Source organism: Gossypium hirsutum, chromosome A05 (genome assembly GCF_007990345.1).
Source record: "Gossypium hirsutum isolate 1008001.06 chromosome A05, Gossypium_hirsutum_v2.1, whole genome shotgun sequence".
In the NCBI taxonomy this organism is placed as follows: Eukaryota; Viridiplantae; Streptophyta; class Magnoliopsida; order Malvales; family Malvaceae; genus Gossypium; species Gossypium hirsutum.
The window spans coordinates 68,814,109-68,832,566 of record NC_053428.1 but is presented as its reverse complement, the minus strand read 5'-3'; the positions used below and the strand labels follow the sequence as shown (position 1 = coordinate 68,832,566).

General features: G+C 34.3%; 1 protein-coding gene across 2 annotated transcripts; it reads left to right on the top strand.

Moving 5' to 3' along the window:
* The first annotated feature begins 11,381 nt into the window (after positions 1–11,381).
* On the top strand, positions 11,382–17,897 carry LOC107960338 (26S proteasome non-ATPase regulatory subunit 1 homolog A). Of its 2 annotated transcripts, none has more exons than XM_016896672.2 (13): positions 11,382–11,727; positions 12,525–12,594; positions 13,010–13,115; positions 13,319–13,430; positions 13,505–13,673; positions 13,841–14,316; positions 14,420–14,555; positions 14,629–14,877; positions 15,118–15,338; positions 15,417–15,675; positions 15,843–16,075; positions 16,157–16,676; positions 17,391–17,897. In XM_016896672.2, exons 1-13 carry the CDS (start codon positions 11,573–11,575, stop codon positions 17,727–17,729), a joined length of 3,045 nt encoding a protein of 1,014 aa, XP_016752161.1. In that variant the 5' UTR covers positions 11,382–11,572; the 3' UTR covers positions 17,730–17,897. The 2 variants fall into 2 exon arrangements, with proteins under 2 accessions (XP_016752161.1, XP_016752160.1); XM_016896671.2 differs by having other exon boundaries at positions 15,798–16,075.
* The last annotated feature ends 561 nt before the right edge of the window (positions 17,898–18,458 follow it).

Below are 18,458 nucleotides of genomic sequence, written 5' to 3'. Positions count from 1 at the left end.
CACTAATGGTATGTTGATGTGGAGTTGCTTCAAAATATCTAAAAACCTTTTAAACTAAATATCCTATTTAGAATTCTATAATCACTAAGGAAAATGTAAAGGTGGTCATCCTTCAAGTTGTTGATATTGTTTTGTTGTGCCATTTTTGTTGGCAACATGAACCGATTTTGTCACAACATTTCTCTGTGTACCCTTTTTAGGTGCTATCTGTTGTTCAGTAGGTTCTGAGATATTTTCCTGATTGCGGTTGGATTTTTCTTCCTCTGTCGTGGCATTTTGAACAATTTCATCCAACTGAGTCCCACTTCTAAGAGTGATGGCCTTATACTACTCCTTCCTTGGGTTCTCGAATTTACAGTATCACTTAGCAATGCTCCCTGTGGTCTTAAATTTAAAGTGTTCACTAATTGCCCCACTTAATTTTCAAGAGATCGAAGAGGCGCAGCCTAACTCTAAATCACAACATCATTTTTTGCCATATACTCCTTCAATAAAGATTCAATAGAATTAGAAGATGATACCTGGCCTTGTTGAGCATTTTCCCTCAACATAGGATGATTATAACCGGGTAGTGCATTATGGATATTTTGTCTTGCAACATTATGTGGACTCCTTGCACCTTGACTATTCCAACTAAAACTCGGATGCTGCTTCCACCCCGGATTATAAGTATTGGAATAGGGATTATTATTTCGGTTAAAATTACACATGTATATCAATGTTGGATTTGATGGGTATTCATCAAACACATGATCTTCCTCACAACAATTGCATGATAGTTCTGCTGAGTTCATCTCCTAAGTTGCAGTGGGCTTCTTCATTGTTTTGATCATATTAACTAAAGAAGATACCTGGGCTATCAACGAAGTAATTACATCGAGCTCTATAGTACCAACAACTCTCTTATACGTCCTAACTCTTGTGGTAGGGTACTAATAGTCATTGTTGGCAATCTTTTCCAAAATCTCATATGATTCGTTGTAAGATTTATCCAATAATGTACCATTGGTAGATGCATCAATTACCATTCGCGTATGTGCATTTAACCCATTATAGAATATTTCCATTTGAGTCCAGTGTGAAATCCATGCATCAGACATTTTCGAATTAAATCTTTAAATTGTTCCCAAGCTTCGAATAATGTTTCATCCTCTAAAGATTTTCGGGGACGAAAATCCCTAAAGAGAGAGTTGTAATAGTCTGGTTTAGACTCTAGTCGGAATAGTGGTTTCGGGGCCATAAATCTAGTCAAAAATATTTTAATATCATTTTCTGTGCGTATAGTATGTGAATTGATATGTGTGAAATTTTCGTGATTTAATTTTACCGTTTGTGAGCTTAATTTGTGAAAAGAACTAAATCGCAGAAAATGCAAAAGTAGCATTCTATTTGATTAAGTGCCAAATTGATGTGTGTTTTTAAATGTGGGGTCCTTATATTGTTATTAGACCACATGATTAATGGATGGACAAACATGGGCTTATATTAGTGGAAATTTAAATGTGTTTATAAAAGTTATAATGGTAATTAGCAAATTACATGTAAATTAAGTAAAAACAAATCCAAATTTTCATTTAGTTCATCCATTCTCCATTGATGAATTCATGAATTTTATGATGTTAAATGGTGAAATATGGAAGCTTAGTGATAGATAAACATGTTTTATATTGTGATTTTTGATGAAATTGCTATTTATGGACTAATTTGTGAAAATGAGAAATTGAGGGGTTGAAATGTGAAATAAAAAAGACTTCTAGGGACTTAATATATATTCTATCAAGCTTGTGTTTAATGGGATTATAGGAATTTTGTGTATTTGTGAAATAAGGACTAAAATGTCAAAAATGTAGAAATTAGGAGCTAATGTGCAAAAAGGCCAAATTATGTGATATTGAATTTAATTGAATGAATGTGAGATTGAATAAGTGAATTTGAATTTCTATAGATCAAGAAAGGAGAAATTCAGACCTAGATCGAGGCAAAAACAAAGTGCTCGATTGATCGACTAACATCTTCGTTCTTACGTCCGAGGTAAGTTCGTGTATAATACATATGGTTTAAATAATGTTTATATGTGTTGAAATGAATAGAAATGTGATTGTGAAGTTTGATTATGTGAATTGGGGATTAAATATATGAGGCGCTAAGTGTGCAAATAATGAAATACCTATGGCTATTAAAATGGCACTAAGTGTACGAGATTATAACAGCGTTTGTTGAGTAAATGGCACTATGTGTGCAATGCCTATAGAAATTCAGTTTAATGTAATGGCACTAAGTGTACGTTATTATTATAGCTTCGGCTAATTAATTGGCACTAAGTGTGCGAGTTCATTGAACGTTTAAGGATGATCGAAGGAATTAGTGCATCAAGCATTGAAGTGATAAATGTGATAGATAAGAACGTGATGGTATAGGTATGTACGGAACCTATTTGGTTGATGATATTGAGTATAAAATTGAAGAAATATTTGGTAAATGAATAATGAAATGATTTGGATTGAATAGCATTATGAATACTTATTATAAGCTTAACGATGTGGTATGAAAGTAGTATATAGTATTGTATAAGAATGAGTAATGTGATGAGTTGTATCAAGTGTTAGTTAATTGATTGAATCATATTTAAGTGATGAGTTAAATGTGTTATATCATGAACTTACTAAGCTTTAAAGCTTACTGTGTGCAATGTTCTCTATTTTACAATGTGATAAAGCTAGCTCAGATCTGGGATTCGTCAATGACTCAATCGAACTATCAGACATCTATTTTGGTACCATTTTGAGATTTGTATATGTGGTATATGGCAAGTATAGGCTAGTGTCATCTTGATATGTTTTTGAATTGTAATTATGGCTATGAGATTTGGCTTGTAAATGTTGGTATGTATGGCCTTTTAAGTTGATTTAAATGGTGTGTTTGAAAAGTATGTTATATGATGTATATATTGCTTATGTGATGGTTTGATTATAGAATGTTGAAATGGTAAGATTTGTGGTATGTAATAAGTGATAAGATGATGAGTTTATACAATTGGAACTTATGTAAGTTGTAGTAATTTTTGGCATATTGATTTGCTATGCTTTGGTTGTGGAATTGAGTAGTGGATTGGATAGTATTTAAATGGCATGGAATATGTATAAAATTGCATGATTTGGTTGTCTATAAATGTATGCAAATGATGCAAAAATGTTGTGGTTTTGGTGTGCTTGAGACAGGTGGGAAATGTAGCTTAAACCAAGCCTAATTTGCCCCACACGATTGGGTACACGGGCATGTGTCTTGACCGTATGTCTGTTGTATCTTAGTTATATAAGTCAGAGACTTACACGGGCATGTGGTCAGCCGTGTGACCCAAGTCAGTATGTATGCCCTGTTTTGCCATAGCCTAGACACAAGAGCGTGTCTAATGCTGTGTAAGGCACACGGCCTATTCACACGGGCGTGTGACCCTTTAAAGTTTGAAATTTTTCTAAGTTTCTTAAAGTTTGCTAATGTTATTGGTTTAGTCCCGAACCTCTTTTAGGCATGTTTTAAGGTCTCGTGGACCTATATAAGGGACAATTTGTTTATGAATGAATGCGATATGATGATATATGTAAATAGTATGTGAAATTTGTTGTAAATGATGTGAAATGGTTAGTAATTGTGACAGCCCTAATATGGCCCTAGTCGGAAAGTGGTTTCGGGACCACAAAACCGAGTCCCAAAAATAATTAAATGTTGTATTCTATGCCTATTATAAGTGAAAGTGTATGTGTGAAAATTTCATGCTTTTATTTTGTTATTTAAATGTGAAATTAATTAAAAAGGACTTATGTGAAAAATATTGAAATTGTGATAGGTTGAAGTGTAGTGGTCAAATATTGCATGGCTTAAAATATGGGGATTTGCATGTCAAATTCCCCATTTTTAAGTAAGTGGCCGGCCATGTTAATGGTGGAATAGCCATATATGCCTTACATATTAATATTATAATAGTTAATGGGTTAGGAATGAATAAAAAAAAAAAGGGACCATACATCCTTGCCTTGTTCTTGCCGAATGTGGGAGAAAGAAGGAGGAAAGATACTTTGAGGATTTCGGCCAAGGAGAAAACTCAAAATCTAAGGTAGAAAAAAAAGGGCTCTTTGATATTTGGCCTTGGTGATTCTAATTGAAGGTATGTTTAATTTTATTTCTTGATCATTTATGTGAAATTGAGTTAATTGCTAAGATCCTTTCATAGCCCATGACTCAATTTTTGTTATTGGTTTGAAGTGATGCATTCGGCTATGGGTTGTAGAGTGTCTTGGTTGGTGTTTTGATTTTTTTTTTTGTGATAAGGCATGAAGATGGTTGATTTTGAGTGTTTAATAAAAAGGATTGGATGTGAGTGTGTGTGAAATAGCAAATGATGAGTCTCGGTAACTTCATGAAGTGTTCGGCTATTGTGTTTATGTGAATATATATATGCTGAATGTAGTCTTGGATAAGTAAATTTTGATGTATTAGATTGGTAACACGGTTATGCCGATTGTGAAAATGTGATAAAGGTGCCAAGAAATATTTGTAAAGATGTACAGTGCCGAATGTGTTCATGAATAAATAAGTTATGTGAGTTGTTTAAATGAAAGGAATGGATAAGTTAAGGTATAATTGAGCATGATGTATTGTATTGAGATTATGCATAAGTGAAAGTATAGATATGTGATGAAATTGATTGGTGATATAAATGTTTAAATAATGTGAATGCAAGGTATGTGTGAAAGAGTGAATTGGTAATAAATCTGCTTGGGACAGCAGCAGTAACGTGATTTTGGAAAATCACCATAAATTGTGGGAGATGAGTTAGAAGCTGAATAAATTATGTAATTAAAGCTTAATGAGCCTAGTTTTTTATAAAACAAACCGTGAAAGCAAATGAATTTCTGATAATGAGATATTTGAAGTGGCGTGGGATAGAGTCAAATGACTTCGGGGTCCCTTATTCCTTTTATTTAGAAAATCATTATAATTTGTACAAAAATTGTTATAAGATAAAGTTTATATTATTAGACTCCTTAATGAGTCTAGTTTCAAATGAAATCAACGAGAACATATTTTGAATTCTGTACAATGAGAAATTTGATTTGTAGTGAAGAGTGGTCAGATTAGTCAATTAGTGAAACAGGGGAAACTTTAAGAAATATCTGGTATTGATTGACCAAACTAAAAATTCTGAAAATTTTATGGATAGAAGATATATGAGTCTATTTTCAGGGAAAATTAACGGCAATTCATTTGGAGTTTTGTAGCTCCAGTTATAAATGATTTAGTGACTGTTGCTGAGGAAGACAGCTTGCAGTGAAATTATGATTATGTGGTAAACATTGACAAAAATTTGTTAATGAGTTGCTTATTGATTTCTTATAAGCTTACTATGATCTGTATGTGTGAAATTCGAATATATATATTATATATTCTGAAAGTGATGCTTGAATCGTCGAATAATGACTAAGTTTAAAATTGTTGAATTTAAGCTCAAGAGCATAGAGGGGCAAATTTGGATAAGGGAAAAGAGAAAGTAATCGAATAGCCGTTGTAATCGTTCGGTAACATTCGAGGTAAGTTCTTAAGTGTTTAAGCTTGATTCCTTTTTATATGCCTAAGAGTTAAATTAATATGGCAAAGAGAACGTAAATTTTATTTAGTTAATGTGCCGAATATGTAATGATTTAAGGCTATAAGCCGATTATGGCTATTATGCTTAAGTTGAATTGGACTTGGAAATTTGATGCACTAAATGAGTGTTACAATGAATAAACTATGCCGTATATGTGTTGGTAGAGATATCATGATTTGTGATTATTAAATATCTAAAGGAAACCATGATGTGTATAAAATTATTATTATTAGTCCTTTGTGGTAGCCGAATATGGCTTGGCACTAAAGTGATTAATTGTGAACTTCGATGAGGTGAACTATTAAAAGTGTGGTGTTATAAGACTATGGGCTAATACGATATGTGGATTCGTTCCGTAAAGTAAATTATTCAGGTACGAACAACCTAATTATGTACATGTGAATTAAATGAAAATGATGATTGATGTGAATCGAACCTATAAGAAATGGTTTCATGTTTACAACTATGAGACCTTGTGTTAAATCGACAATCGAATTCATTCAATACATTAAGTTGGCCAAGTATGCGATATGTACTTATACATGTTAAACCGATTGGAATTGAATCATGAATGTGAATTGAGAAGCATAGGTAAAAATGCCTATCTCATATATGTGAGTAAGGGTAAAACCATCGTAAATTATTGATAAGGATGGGCTATGTACGGAACCATCTTGTAATTGCTAATTTGAAAGGTTGTGTGCGAATCAGTGAGCAATATGTATATATTAGATGAATTGTGACCTTTTGGTTCTACTTGAATTAAGTTGTGCGATAAATAATTTATGTATATGACTTTTAGTCGAATGGTCACTATGGGTTAAGTTTGAATGGTGAAATGGATATGTGATATTTATGTATGACTTTTGAACCGAAATGTAAATGATGGTGTTCATATGGAGCTTATATCCGAATGTAGCAAATGACTACTAATGTGATATGTTGAATGAGATGTGTTAATATATGATTAAATATGCATGATATTTGATGTATATCCGGGTTAAATCCCACAGGCTTCGTGCTGGTATTATATCCGGGTTAAATCCCGCAGGCCTAGTGCTGGTATTATATTCGGGCCTTTGAGCCTAGCAGGCTATTATGCCGGTGAGACACTATTCGGGCCTTTGAGCCTAGCAGGCTATTATGCCGGTGAGACACTATTCGGGCCTTTGAGCCTAGTAGGCTGTTATGCCGGTGAGACATTATTCAGGCCTTTAAGCCTAGCAGGCTATGATGTCGGTGAAATACTATTCAGGCCTTTGAGCCTAGCAGGCTATAATGCCGGTGAGATACTATTTGGGCTTTCGAGCCTAGCAGGCTATAATGTCGGTGAAATGATAATTGGGCCTCGAGCCTAGCAGGCAAAATGCCGGTGATTTGAGAAAAGTCTAAGACTAAGGTACCTCGTGTTAGATTGACAAATGAATACATTCAATATGTTAAGTGGGCTAGGTATACATTATGTACTCATATGTGAGTTTGATTTGAAGTGAATCATAAGTGTGTAATGTGATACATACGTGAATAAATGTTATAACTATATCTATGATCATGATACACCGGGTCAGGGTGTGAAAGTATGTGGAAGTATTTGATTTAATTATGTTATATGAATTCAGATTAAGTGTAATAAGAATGCTGAACGTGCATTATGTGTTTGTGTGTATTCGGCCAGATGGCAATATACCTAGAATATGGCCTCTTGAGAAATTAAATAATCGAAGTATAATTGTGTTTAATTGTTTGCATTGCTTAAAACTTACTGAGCTTATGAAAGCTTACTCCGTTGTTACATTCCTCTGTTTTATAGATTGTTGGCTCCAGTTACTTGCTCGGGTTGGAGTTCGCCGGAGATATTATCACACTGTCGAGCTCACGCTATTGGTGTAAGTAAATCCTAGTATTTCGAGTCTATGTCATGTATAGGGTTTTAATGTTGAGTATGTGATACTATAAGTTAGCCAAAGGTGGTGGCTTGTATTGATAAAGTGTTTTGGCCATGTAAATTGGCCTATGTTGGCTAGTGATATTTTGGGCCTCGTAAGCCCATATATGGGACAGATCGCATGTGAAAAGAAAAGTTTTAAATTGTTTGAGATTTCTTGGCCCTGTTTAGTATAGAAGCATTAGTAAAAGTCGGGTAACACCTCGAACCCTGTTCCGGCGAGGGATACGGGCGAGGGGTGTTACAGTAATGCCTCGTAACCTTATTCTGGTGACAGATACGGGTTAGAGGTGTTACAATCATTCCATGATGTCACTATCCCCGAAGGTAAAGCATTCAGCCATGCTCTTACATGATCTCTTAAAGAATATGGAAATGGTTTAAGTCGCAGGGCGTCTTCAAGAACACCCTATTACCTGAACAAGTCACAAACTTCTAGAAAAAGTCATAAATGCAATCTTGGATCTTCAGTGGGCGGTCCACCAAACTATCCTACTGTTTGCAACATCTAAAACATTACCAGTTTCAGTTCAAACTATTGAGCCTGTATTTGTGGTCTAACAATCCCTAGATTTAGGTCATCCAAAATTGGCACAACATGCTCTGGGATTGGTCTATCTCAGTCATCTATCACTTGACGAATAGGAGATTAACATCATGACCATTTAGATTGTCGTTGAGACCGGAATCATTCCCATTTTTGGCCATTTTTCTCAATTCTTTTCACCTTCTTCGCAAAGTTCTTTCGATCTCTAGGTCAAAAGGATACTCATTATTAGCAGGAATGCCTCTTCTTATACATTACTAACAAACCTGTAGAAATTAGAATTGACAACCCTAGAAAGTAATCTAGGGAGATAGGCCAAGGGGGTAAGTCTATGGAGCATCTCATAATTTATCTCGATTTAAACTACGAGGTCAAGAGATAAGTGGTTTTTTTATTGATTAATCAGTTAGAGGCTGAGAGGTAATAATTGGTTAGTTATTAGCTAATTCACTAAAACTCAAGTTTTGAAGTTCATTACAAATACTGAAGTGAGTTATTCTTATACCTGTTATTTGAGATTTCGTTAATTGTTTATTTATTTTCAGTAATTTTAGTTTATTTTATGATCTTAAAATTTACTATTACTTGTTGTAATATAATTTTCAATTATTATTATTTAGACCCATTACTGTAGAAAAAAATCAAGTTTAGTCCATCCTTCCTTGGGTACGATCCACGGAATATTTCCAGTACCCCGTTGTACTATACTATATTACAATTTGACCCATATACTTGCAAGCACCACTGCTTCAATTTCATATCTTTCTATTGTAGTATTTTTAGGTCATACGTTCACACGTTTGGCAACGGTCAGTAAGTGGCGAATAGGTCCAGATAGCTAGAGACTTTTTGGTCAATCCAAATCCTCCATCTCAGCTCAAAAAATGTTTGTTTTGAGTCTCTTGAGTTTAGTCCTGTATTGGCATATACCTAAGTGAACAGGAAATAATTAGAGTCTACTATGCCGATGTTAGTCACTTTGGTATTTTGAGTGATTGTATAATTTGTTTATAAGTTAAGGACAAAGCATGTATGCATATATTATGTTATGTCCAATGTCCTAGTTGAAGTATGAATTAAATATATGAAGAATATGCATTTGAATGTTTGGTTGCTTGATTTTTAAGTAAGGTTACTTGATTGTTAAGCATAATCATTATATTAGCACTTGGAGGTGTTGTTGAGAGTATGAAAGATGTTTTGAGCTTGGCTTTTAAGTATTATAAGTCATTGGTTTGGTATGGTAATGTTGAGGGTCAAATTAGGTGAGTTTTGAGGTGATTTTTGGGTCCAAGCATAGTCGTATCAAAACTTAGGATCAATTGTGTCGATACAAGTATGATAGTGAGCAAAAAGTTACAGTAGTAGGGACTTATACTGATACAACTATGGCAGACATGAGACCCTCCCATAATTTGAGTTTTTTTGACTCCCAAAGATTCGTACTCAATCCCATTCACCTCTGAACATCTAGAAATCATTTTAGAATGTTTTCAACTTGATTTTAAAGTCCTCAAATTAAATATTATTATTTAACGGTTTTATAAATATGTCTAAATTCAAATTATTTAATGAACTTATCATATGACGATAGTATGAGTTGCTTTGGAAACACAATGTGTCACTCTCATTTTGATTCGTCATCTAGGTCAGGTGTAGGGTTTTAGAACAAAAGATGACTTAGAAATTAATTTAATTTCTTTGAATTATTATTTAATTTATTGTAATTAAATAATTGAGTCAAGAGTAAAAAATTAAATTAATTAGTCATTGTAGTTTTACTGAACATGTAAGATTAAATGTATTTACTCGTAGATTCTAATACCATAAAATCGTCATGATTTTGATGTAATTAGAATTGGATTGAGAAAATAATTTAATTAAATAAAATAATATTTTGGGAACATAAAACTAGTTATTGGGTTGAATAATTATATGAGCTTATTTTAATTAAAATCATAATTGATTACATATATAATTGTACTCAAAACATGACAAAAGTTTAAAAATCCATTATAGCATGAGTTGGGTGGCACATTAGGTCTAGGAAACCTAATTTGTGCCACCTGACCTAATGAGTTCTATTGTACTCTGAGTTTCCTACTAAAATATTATTTTTTTTCCTATTTTTGTTCAAGTAGAACTCTTGTGATATTTCCTTGTAAAAATATCCAAATAGACACATTAATTATACATGGATACTTTACCGAAATTCAAGAAAATTTATCTAGTTACAAAGTAAATTCTATTTTTTCATGAGTATTCGTGATAGTAATTTTGATTTTGGTTACTATAAAGAAAGTGAACTTTCTCCACTGGAAAGTTATAATTTTCGTTTTCTATTTGGTTCGTGATAAGAGCCCAGCAATTGAGGGTTTGGGATAGCGAAAAGATTATTTGGTTGAAAGTTAGGAACTAAAAAATCTCGCTAGTATAGAAACACAACTACTAAGTTTGGTAAAATTTATTTTCGTAAAAAAAAAACACAAGGTTCAAGTTTTGTGGAAATTTTTGAAATTCTATTGTGCAATAAAACCATTTGGATAATTCAAATACCAATTTGATATATTCAAAATATAAGTGTTGCATTAGACATTTTATGAAAGTATAGTACTAAATATGATATCACCCCTAAAATAAATAAAACAACAAATAACCAAATACATGTACTATTAATTAAATTAAAATATTTAGAAAAATCTAATAAAATAAAATTTTGAATATTTTATATTTAAGTTTAAATATATTGTATTTTTTTACATTTAAATTTAATTCTTTTATTGCTGTTTTCAAAATTTTAGTTGGTCTATATAACAAAATAAATGAGAAAAAAAAATGGTAATCAAATTTGAATTTTTAAATAAAAGTTGTACTAAATTCGTTGAATATATTTCGATATTAGGATGTGTTTCAATCTTAATGTAAGTTGCTATTATAGAAAATATTAAGTTATTTTATTAAAAGTTAAAATAAATTATTAATATTTTTAAATGAGAAATTTAAAATATCATATTTATTTTTAATTAAATTATTTAAAATAATATAAAATATTATATTAATAAATTTAAAAATAAAAAAATAATTTTAAAAAAATTAATTATATACTTCTATTAAATAAAATAATTATATATATTTTAATTTATATTTACGAATTTACAAAACAATTTTATAATATAAATTAAGTAATTAAAAAAAGTTAGTAATAAAAATTTCAAGCACTTAAATTAATATTTCCACAAATTTTTTCCCAGTATATTGCATCGGAAATATTTTTCTTTCTCCGTCGTCCCTTTATCGTTTGGGTTCGTCTAAGTATCGTCGAAGGTTCTTTTTTCTCCGACGAAAATACCCAATTTCCCTCCATTTTCTTTCTAGTGACGAATCTCCCAAAATCATAGAACGTTGGTGTTTTTTTATTTTATTTTTATTTTGGGGAATGGCAACGGCAGCGGCGACGATGGTCAGCTCCGCTGGAGGGTTATTAGCAATGCTTAATGAGAGCCATCCACAATTGAAGTTCCATGCTGTCAATAATCTAATCAGTTCCGTTGATCAATTTTGGCCAGAGATCTCCACCAGCATTCCTATTATGTAAGCCTTGTTCTTTATTATGGTGGTCGTTTTTGTGATATTTTCTTTCCTTCTGTTTAGTTAAGGTTTAGGTTTTGGTTGTTTTGAACTGATTGAAGTGTGGGAAATTGAAGGAAACAAAGTGAAGAAAGCTTTTTTTTTTTTTCCCCTTGTGTGTGTGTGTGTTTTGGCTTAGCTACTGTAGGAAAGACTGAGAATGTAGTTTGAATTCATTAAGAGCGTAAATTTTGGAATTTTGGAGATTTGGAAAGGTTTTAATTTTTGGTTTCTTAGGTTATAGTAGGCAAATGGTGAAATTTTTTGTGATTTAACTAAATTGTACTTTTGTATGTGACTAACGATTGCTTTAGACGAGCTATATGCTTTGCAGTTTTGCACTTATTTTATAAGTTTTAGATTAGGAAGAATTAGAAGCAATTATTTTGTTAGTCACACACAGACAAAAAAAAAAAAAAAAGAAGAAGAAACTATTGTGCAATGTAGGTAATGGTTTTTCGCTTACCAAGTTATAAGTTTTTAGTGAATAAAAACTATGGTGATGGTTATTTTATGAAAATCTGACATCTGCTAAACTAAGTTCCATTTTCACTTTAATTGGAAAATTTCATGTAACTGTTTTGGGCTGGGGGAAGACGGGGAACATGACTTTAATTCATCTGCTTTCAGCTTATTTTAAATTTATCTGGCACTATTTAGAGAGTTTGTATAAGTTATCTGCCTAAAATGGTAGTAATTTTAGTTCAAAAGAAGTACTAAATGAGTTATGTGAATAACAATGTTATGCTTGTATTTTTTAGAGAAAGCTTATCTGAAGATGAAGAATTTGGCCAGCATCAGAGACAACTTGCTGCTCTGCTTGTCTCAAAGGTTCTCCTCTCTTTCCCCTTACTGTTTGCATGTGTATCAATGTGCCTCTTAATGATCAAATGTGTATAACTAGCATATTTTTTGAAATTGAAAAGATGGGTTCTTTTCAAAAAATGGAAGAAGAAAAATCTAAACTCCATGATCTTCATCTATGTGACTTTTGCCTTTCTATTACAAGCAACATGTGTGTGTGTGTAAATATATATAAACTTATGTTAATGTTATAATTTTTGTTGGATTCATTTTTCATGTAAAAATGCTGCTGCTGTTTGATATGTTTAACTTTAGTTTGATTGCATTTACAATTTGTAACTGAGAAGTAACAGAAGTAGATGGCCTCTCTCTACTTGCTCTTTTATTTAATTTTGACTTTGTTGGCTTATGCTTATCTGGGCCACAATGTTTTTACCCTCAGGTCTTTTATTACTTGGGGGAACTCAATGATTCGTTGTCTTGTGCTCTTGGAGCTGGCCCCCTTTTCGATATTTCTGAGGATTCTGATTATGTTCACACTCTCCTTGGTAACAACTTTGAGTCATTTGCTATATTTTGTGATCATTAATAACTGTTTCAATAATTCAAATCCATTAGTATGTTGGCTCTGGTTGTATTTTGCTGCTAATAAGGATTTTAACTGACCCTAATCATTCACTTTGTTGTTGTTGTATTTCATGTTTTAAATTCGATGTTCCATGCAGTTGACTCATTATGCTCTTAATTTCAGCCAAGGCAATAGATGAGTACGCTAGCCTTCGGTCAAAGGCAGCTGAGTCTAGTGATGGAGCAGCAGAGATTGACTGTAGGTTGGAGGCAATTGTAGAGAGAATGCTTGACAAGTAATAGAGCTTTCTTTCATAGTTGATGTAAATATTTGGAGTTAGTCTGGCTATCTTACTGTTCTTTAATCTAGGTGTATTATTGATGGAAAATTCCAACAAGGGATGGGAATTGCAATTGAGTGCCGGAGACTGGATAAACTTGAGGAAGCAATAATAAGGAGTGATAATGTTCATGCCACTTTAGCATATTCCACTCATGTCTCTCATTCATTTATATATCGCCGAGAATACCGCCGAGAGGTAAGTTTGATATTTCAGTAATTCATAAAAGATCTGTACTTTGTATTAATGCCATTGCTACTAGTTCTTTGATATTCTTTTATTAGTACAAACTGTATTTCTCTATTACACCCTTGCAAATTCTGCAAGATCCATAATGCCAGACGGTTATTCTTTGGTTCATGCAGGTGCTTCAGCTTCTTGTTAAATTGTACCAAAAATTGCCTTATCCTGATTATTTGAGTACTTCTCAGTGTCTCATGTTCTTGGATGAACCTGAAGGTGTTGCCAATATATTGGAGAAACTTCTCCGCTCTGAAAATAAGGAGGATGCTCTTTTGGCTTTCCAAGTTGCATTCGATCTTGTGGAGAATGAGCACCAGGCTTTTCTCTTAAATGTAAGAGATCGACTTCCAGCTCCCAAATCTCTGCCTTCAGAATCATTACAGCCAGAATCCAGTGACCCTGGTCCTATTCAAAATGAAAATTCTACTGCTGCAGAGGATGTTCAGATGACAGATGGTTCTTCTGCTTCTATGACTGATGTGCGTGAGGCTGATCCTAAAGAAGTTATGTACGCTGAGAGGCTGACAAAAATCAAAGGAATTTTGTCTGGAGAGACCTCAATACAGTTGACTTTACAGTTCTTGTACAGTCATAACAAGTGAGGCATTGATTTCTTTTGTACCATCTTTTGGTGGAAATAAATTCATATCATGTTTCTTTGTGATGCATACAAGATATTAACTGGTTACTCTTCATCTTAGATCGGATCTATTAATTTTGAAGACCATAAAACAATCTGTTGAAATGAGGAATAGCGTTTGTCACAGTGCTACAATCTATGCAAATGCTATAATGCATGCTGGAACAACTGTGGATACATTCCTGAGGGACAATCTGGTAAAACATTCATCTTGCTGTTTCTTTTTGCTCTTTTAGACTTTATACTTACTATTCGTATTCTGATCATTAGGACTGGCTGAGTAGGGCTACAAATTGGGCCAAATTCAGTGCAACAGCTGGGCTTGGTGTTATTCACAGAGGACATCTGCAGCAGGGGCGGTCTCTGATGGCTCCATACCTACCCCAAGGTGGGGCTGGTGGTGGTGGGAGTCCATACTCTGAAGGTGGTGCACTGTATGCTTTGGGTCTCATTCATGCCAACCATGGTGAAGGCATTAAGCAATTCCTTCGTGATAGCCTTCAAAACACTAATGTTGAGGTATACTAACTTTCTTGGCCGACATTAGCCTCATCCCCCCCCCCAACCAACAAATAGGCCTGAAAATAAAGAGACATGCTGAAGAGCCAAAGTTCCATCTACTCACAAGAAAACATGGTCATCAGTTTGTTATTTCTTATCTCTATTCCATTTGTGAGGATTCAGATTTGTCTTCTATTGTTGGACAAAGTAGCATTATGTTTTTGTGGACTAAATTACTGGTTTTTTTTTTTGGTCCAGGTTATCCAACATGGTGCATGCTTAGGTCTTGGTTTGGCAGCTCTGGGAACTGCTGATGAATATATCTATGATGAAGTCAAAACTGTGCTCTATACCGACAGTGCTGTTGCCGGTGAAGCTGCTGGCATCAGTATGGGTTTGCTTATGGTTGGAACTGCTAGTGAGAAAGCAAGTGAGATGCTAGCTTATGCACACGAGACACAACATGAGAAAATTATTAGGTAAAGTCCGATATCTTGGTATTGAACTGGTCTTTATCCTGCTAGTGGTCTTTACTTGTGTCTTCCATTTGGTTTCAGGGGTTTAGCTTTAGGGATAGCTCTTACAGTTTATGGAAGGGAAGAAGAAGCAGATGCATTAATTGAGCAGATGACTCAGGATCAAGATCCTATACTACGTTATGGTGGCATGTATGCATTAGCATTGGCCTATAGGGGAACCGCAAACAACAAGGCTATTCGTCAGCTGCTGCACTTTGCTGTATCGGATGTGAGTGATGATGTAAGGAGAACTGCTGTTTTAGCGCTGGGGTTTGTCCTATATTCTGAGCCAGCGCTGGTAGGTTGCGTATTCCCTCATCTATGTGTGGGATGTGATCAATGTTTTATGCACCTTTTTGTCCATAATTTTCTAACTGTATTATATCTTTGGATCTGTCATTGGGCTATAAATTTCTGAAGCTCACCTTTTGTCTGGTCAACACTTTTGTCTGGTCAACACTGCAGACTCCTCGAATTGTGTCTTTACTATCTGAGTCTTACAACCCACATGTTCGATATGGTGCGGCACTTGCAGTGGGCATATCATGTGCTGGCACAGGACTGAGTGAAGCCATATCATTGCTAGAACCCTTAACTTTGGATGCTGTTGATTTTGTTCGTCAAGGTGCCCTCAATGCAATGGCCATGGTCATGGTCCAGATCAATGAAGCAAGTGATTCACGTGTTGGAACATTCAGGTGTTATTTCTTCGTTTTCAAGTAACAGTTTTACATATTATTGATTTATTTAGCTTACCCTTTTTTATCTCCTTAATCCAGGCGACAACTGGAAAAGATAATACGTGATAAGCATGAAGATACAATGAGCAAGATGGGAGCAATCTTGGCCTCTGGGATCCTTGATGCTGGTGGGAGGAATGTGACCATAAGATTGCTTTCCAAGACAAAGCACAACAAAGTCACTGCCATTGTTGGTCTTGCGGTTTTCAGCCAATTTTGGTATTGGTATCCTCTCATCCATTTTGTGAGCTTGTCGTTCTCACCCACAGCTTTTATTGGACTGAACTATGACCTGAAGGTTCCAAGATTTGAGTTCTTATCCCATGCAAAACCTTTTCTTTTTGAGTATCCTAAACCAACTACTGCTTCTACCACTACATCAGCTGTTAAACTTCCAACTGCTGTCCTGTCAACTTCAGCAAAGGCTAAAGCTAGGGCTAAGAAAGAGGCAGAACAAAAGGCTAATGCTGAAAAATCATCTGGGCTGGAGTCCTCATCCTCTTCTCTGAATACTGGAAAAGGGAAACCATCTAGTGAGAAGGATGGGGAAGCTATGCAGGTAAGATTCATCGAGTTATCCGTTTGAACGATGTTTAAATCTTGTCTTTTATTGTCTAGATCTGTGTTACATGGATTCAGGTGTGTCAGGTACATGTATGTGTCCAACACAGGTGTTTTCAATATTTTCTAAGTTTTTTTAATGTATTTGGAGGTTCTTTTTGGAAATCATATTGTTGTGTTTATATCTAAATATGTATCAAACACATACTTAAAGAAAAATGAAGGGTCGAAGAATAGGTTTAGGTTTTTGAATTTAAGACTGATGGGGGCTTAGTGCACTGACCAGTGAGCTAATCAATTAACTGGCAATTTAAATATGTCAGAATATTAGAATTAATTATAACTCATACTTTGAGTTGTGCTGGAGTTGGGACTAAAATTCCAATACAACTCTAAAAATTTAACGTCGAAATATCTCTTGAAATGTGTTGTTTTGTTTTTTGTTACTCAAGTTTGGATGTGAGTACCGGATAGAGTTCTGTTCACTTTTTTTCTTCCTTGAGTTTTCTTATAGTTTGCGGGGGTCTTTGGAGGAACATATTCTCCTATCCATATTCGGATATGTGTTAGATATGGGTGCTAGACATAGGTATTTCAAGAAAAATTAAGTCGGAACGTCATAGGTTTTCATTGATTGCTTGAGATATGTTCAGGTGATGAACAACCAAAATATATTTACTATCTTCTGCCATTGATGTTTTGTGTTAAGCAGGTTGATAGCCTTCCGGAGAAGAAAGCAGAGCCGGAGCCAGAGCCGGAGCCGACATTTGAGATTTTGACCAATCCAGCCAGAGTGGTTCCTGCTCAAGAGAAGTTCATCAAGTTTCTAGAAGACAGCCGATATGTGCCTGTGAAATCGGCACCATCCGGGTTTGTTCTTCTTAAAGACCTGCGCCCTAATGAACCCGAGGTGCTCTCTCTAACAGATGCACCTGCATCAGCAGCATCTCGAACCACTGGTCGACCAGCAGTAGGGCAACAGAGTTCCTCATCAGCTATGGCGGTTGATGATGAACGTCAGGTCCCGCAGCCTTTTGAGTACACATCCTGATTTCACTGGGTTATGAAACTGAAGAGGGCCTATGATTTTCCCAGAATCGGGCAGTGTTTTGTCGCATTACAGCTTTGCAACTTTGGTAATTTAGTTCATGGCATCTTATCTATTTATTTGTTTACTTATTTATTTAAATATCCATTTTAAAGTGATCTATTGATCTTATTTTTCTATTGTTTCCTTTTCGTTGTGTTTTATTGAAATGGTTACACGTTTTAACCATTCTCCTTTTATGGTATTTCAGCGCGCATTTAAGTTAGCTGGAATATATGATAAAATATTAATAGATACGCACCAGTACCACATATATTTAATATTTTTTTAACATTATTTTTATCGAACCATTATGTTTCAAGTTCTATCGATGCATTAACGTAGAATGTGCGTGCTTACTTGGTACCATACCAATATTACGTTAAAAAAAAAAACCATACCAATATTTGATAATATCTTTTTTCTTTTCCATTAGTGTTCAGGTTCAAAACCTTAAAACACCAAGCTGCAAATAGTCATTAAAACAAGACAGAAAACTTACCCTCCCTACAGGTTCATCCTTCCTTTTGAAAATTCTTGGATGAGCTTCTTAACATGAGATTTTCTGTTAACACTATTTCTGATTGCGCTCCCAATCTTATTACATGCTTTTACCTCAACCGATCTAAATTATCCTTTAGAATCCTAACGTTAGAATAGATGGCTTGGTGAATAAAATGGACGTTAACCTGA